Raw genomic sequence first — 2,864 nt, 5'->3', positions numbered from 1 at the left:
CTGGGTGCTGCGAGGGCTTCCTTGAATGATTTAATTTTGGGTCCCTCAGTTGGTGTATCTATCATCTTAGGGCTAAATGTTTGAGGTGGGGGTGGGAGATTTTCTAGGAGAGAATCCTCCTCAGTGATTATCATCTCTTCCTCCCTTATTGACTCTTTACTGTTGATCTTCTTAGTGTTGCGAATCAGATGGTCTTCCTCTTCCTGTGATTTTTCTTTGGGGTAAAAAATGGCAGTAGATGTTGTGCTCATTCTAGAGAGAGAATTTTCCTAGAGTTATGATAATTGGTATACTCTTGACAGACCAACTCATCTATCATTCAAGAGTGATGCAGAATGAAATTGCAACTATCTAGGATTAATATGATACAGAATGAAATTGCATCATCTATCATTCAAGGGTGATGCAATTTCATTCTGTATCATATTAATCCTATACCTAAAGTTTTATGCAACTATCTTATCTCTCTGACATCAATGTACCACACAAGCAAGACAAAAAGAAATTTTCATACAACATCACATTGATTTGTAGAGAAGGGAGTTCTTCAAAGGATGCGTTACACAAACAATTTCGAATAGAATGATGACACACCACCAGACAAAGTTAAAGATCATATTGGTTGTGAATGATGAGAATGCACTTGTATACTCTTCTAACAAAAATTACCAAGTCGTTCATGCTTCATAATATAAATTTAATTGTTTGTATCTTCTTAACTACATATATTACGACTACAATTTTCATATTTCCCATGCAAAATAATTTCAAAAACCTAATGAATAAATTCAACATTCACCTCACTTTACTATATTATTCTCAGCCAACCAACAACAGTGAGATTGCAGAACTAATTTCCTCGGGTTTGACCTGCTCCCCCATGCCAAACGGCTACCCGTTCCTACTAGCAAGCGGGCCCCTTGGAAGAGCACCAACCCTGATCATCCTTGTTGTGGTTCTCTAGTTATGTGGTTGAGCACTGGCTTCAGAACTACTGAACACACTTGTCATATTCAAAGAATCAACCATTGGAATTGGAGGATTACCAACCCTCAGCCTCGTTGTGGTTGTCCTGTTACGTAATTGGTCGCTGGCTTCAGAACTACCAGACGCATTTGTCTCATTCAAAAAATTAACACCTAGACTAAAAAGGATTACCAGTTCTCAACATTGTAGTGGTTCTCCAGTTAAGTGATTGGTCACTGGCTTCAGAATTACCATAAACACTTATTTCATTCAAAGCATAAGTTAAGAAAAGCATCTCAGAGAAAAAGGGGTTAATCTCAATTTCCATGTACAGAGTGTTGTACTATTGATCCTTGACCTCTGGCTTCAATGCATTCGACAAGTCCTCAATGGCCTCATCCAAAGACATCCAATCATTCCATTTCTTTGCAGACTCCAACTGAGATGAAATAAGGATTAATTTCTCAACGGCCCCATCCAAAGACATCCAACGATTCCATTCCTCTATAAACACCAACCCGAATGCACTAATGATGTCCTACAAATCTCGTTCATGCTCCAAGCTCATCTAATCACTCTGGCGCCTTGGGTCATCCTCTGATGATTGCACAAAAGGATGTTTAAGCCTTGCATGCTTCCTTAACTCTGAATAAGTCCTACTAAAATCATAGTTCTCAAGAGAACAACTCCTAGTTTTAGAATTCATAAAACTATGAGCAAGTTTTATAACAATACACCCATTAATTTGACCCCGACAGAGTGGGCACGAAAGCTTTGGTTGGAATTGTCTCCTATGAATCCTTCTTGGGATGATGTTTTGCCGTTGTTCTTCCATTCCTCTGTGATAGGCTGCAGCGTAAAGAGGAACTTCTTCTTTAGTAAGATATGATGGAGTAGTGGCTGATGATTTGCAAAACTGGTCGAAACAGTTTGAGTGACACTGGCTTGTGTCGCACATGTAAGGGCAACATCCCTTCTCGTGGGAAGAACAGGGTAAGAGGATAGCATTGCGAGGATGCTCCATGCAAATGGGGCATCTAACTTCTTTCCATTCCTTCTCACCCCCAACTGATTGCAAACAAATTTTGGGTTTGTACTGCTCATTGTTCTTAGGGTTGCGAGCATATAGAGATGCTCTGCACTACTTAAAAAATTTGTGAGGAGAACTTTTATCTTTCGACATTCTATTCTGGAAATTAGGACGCCACTGCAACCAAACAAAAAATAAAATGAAATGAGATAAAATTAGAGAATACACTCAAACAATCCCTGTATAGAATTAAGAATAAAAATCACTGTTTTTAAAATAAGAAAAAAAAAAAACTTTTTAGAGGTTTCTAAATTAAGTGCCAAATTTAGCATAAGCTTTGGCAATGCCAAATCTACTAGATCATTAGCATTCTCTCCCTTGTCCTTTCCCAGCAAAAACTCCCCCAAACAGAAAATAATATTTTGGGTAAATTATAAATATACCCCTTGAGATTTAATTAAAATACAAATCACCCCCTGTAGTTCTGAAAATTACATTCCATCCCCAGATGTTTCGAATTTCATAACAAATTGCCCCTTTTATTAATAAATCATCAAATCAATTAACAGTTTTTAATGATGTTGGAAATATGTTTCAATTACCAATTTAGGTAATTTTTTTAGTGTATAGGAGAGAAATTACGAATTTTATTTTTTTTAGTTAATTCTGTTAAATAATTTTTTTTTTAATAAGGGGGCGTTTGTAATTTTCCAAATCACAGGGTGCAATCTGTATTTTAAGCAAACCTCAAGGGTGTATTTGTAATTTACCCCAAGCAGATATATCAAACAAATTTCAAGCAATCTTAACAAATGTCAAGCAATTTGAATCAAATTTTAAGCAATTCTCCATCATCAGAAGAAAAGAA

At 36.7% G+C, this 2,864-nt stretch overlaps 1 protein-coding gene across 1 annotated transcript; it reads right to left on the bottom strand.

Moving 5' to 3' along the window:
- Nucleotides 1–1,534: 1,534 nt before the first annotated feature.
- LOC114276618 (uncharacterized) lies at nt 1,535–1,990 on the bottom strand. The gene has a single exon (XM_082908088.1). It carries the CDS (start codon nt 1,988–1,990, stop codon nt 1,535–1,537), a length of 456 nt encoding a protein of 151 aa, XP_082764214.1.
- Between the last annotated feature and the right edge of the window lie 874 nt (nt 1,991–2,864).

Source organism: Camellia sinensis, chromosome 15, assembly GCF_055761805.1.
Source record: "Camellia sinensis isolate YWXY chromosome 15, ASM5576180v1, whole genome shotgun sequence".
In the NCBI taxonomy this organism is placed as follows: domain Eukaryota; kingdom Viridiplantae; phylum Streptophyta; class Magnoliopsida; order Ericales; family Theaceae; genus Camellia; species Camellia sinensis.
This window is presented reverse-complemented; position numbering and strand designations above follow the sequence as displayed.

What these genes read in the sequence shown, in the direction of transcription:
- LOC114276618 (XM_082908088.1), bottom strand. Translation starts at nt 1,990, where the DNA reads ATGGAGCATCCTCGCAATGCTATCCTCTTACCCTGTTCTTCCCACGAG.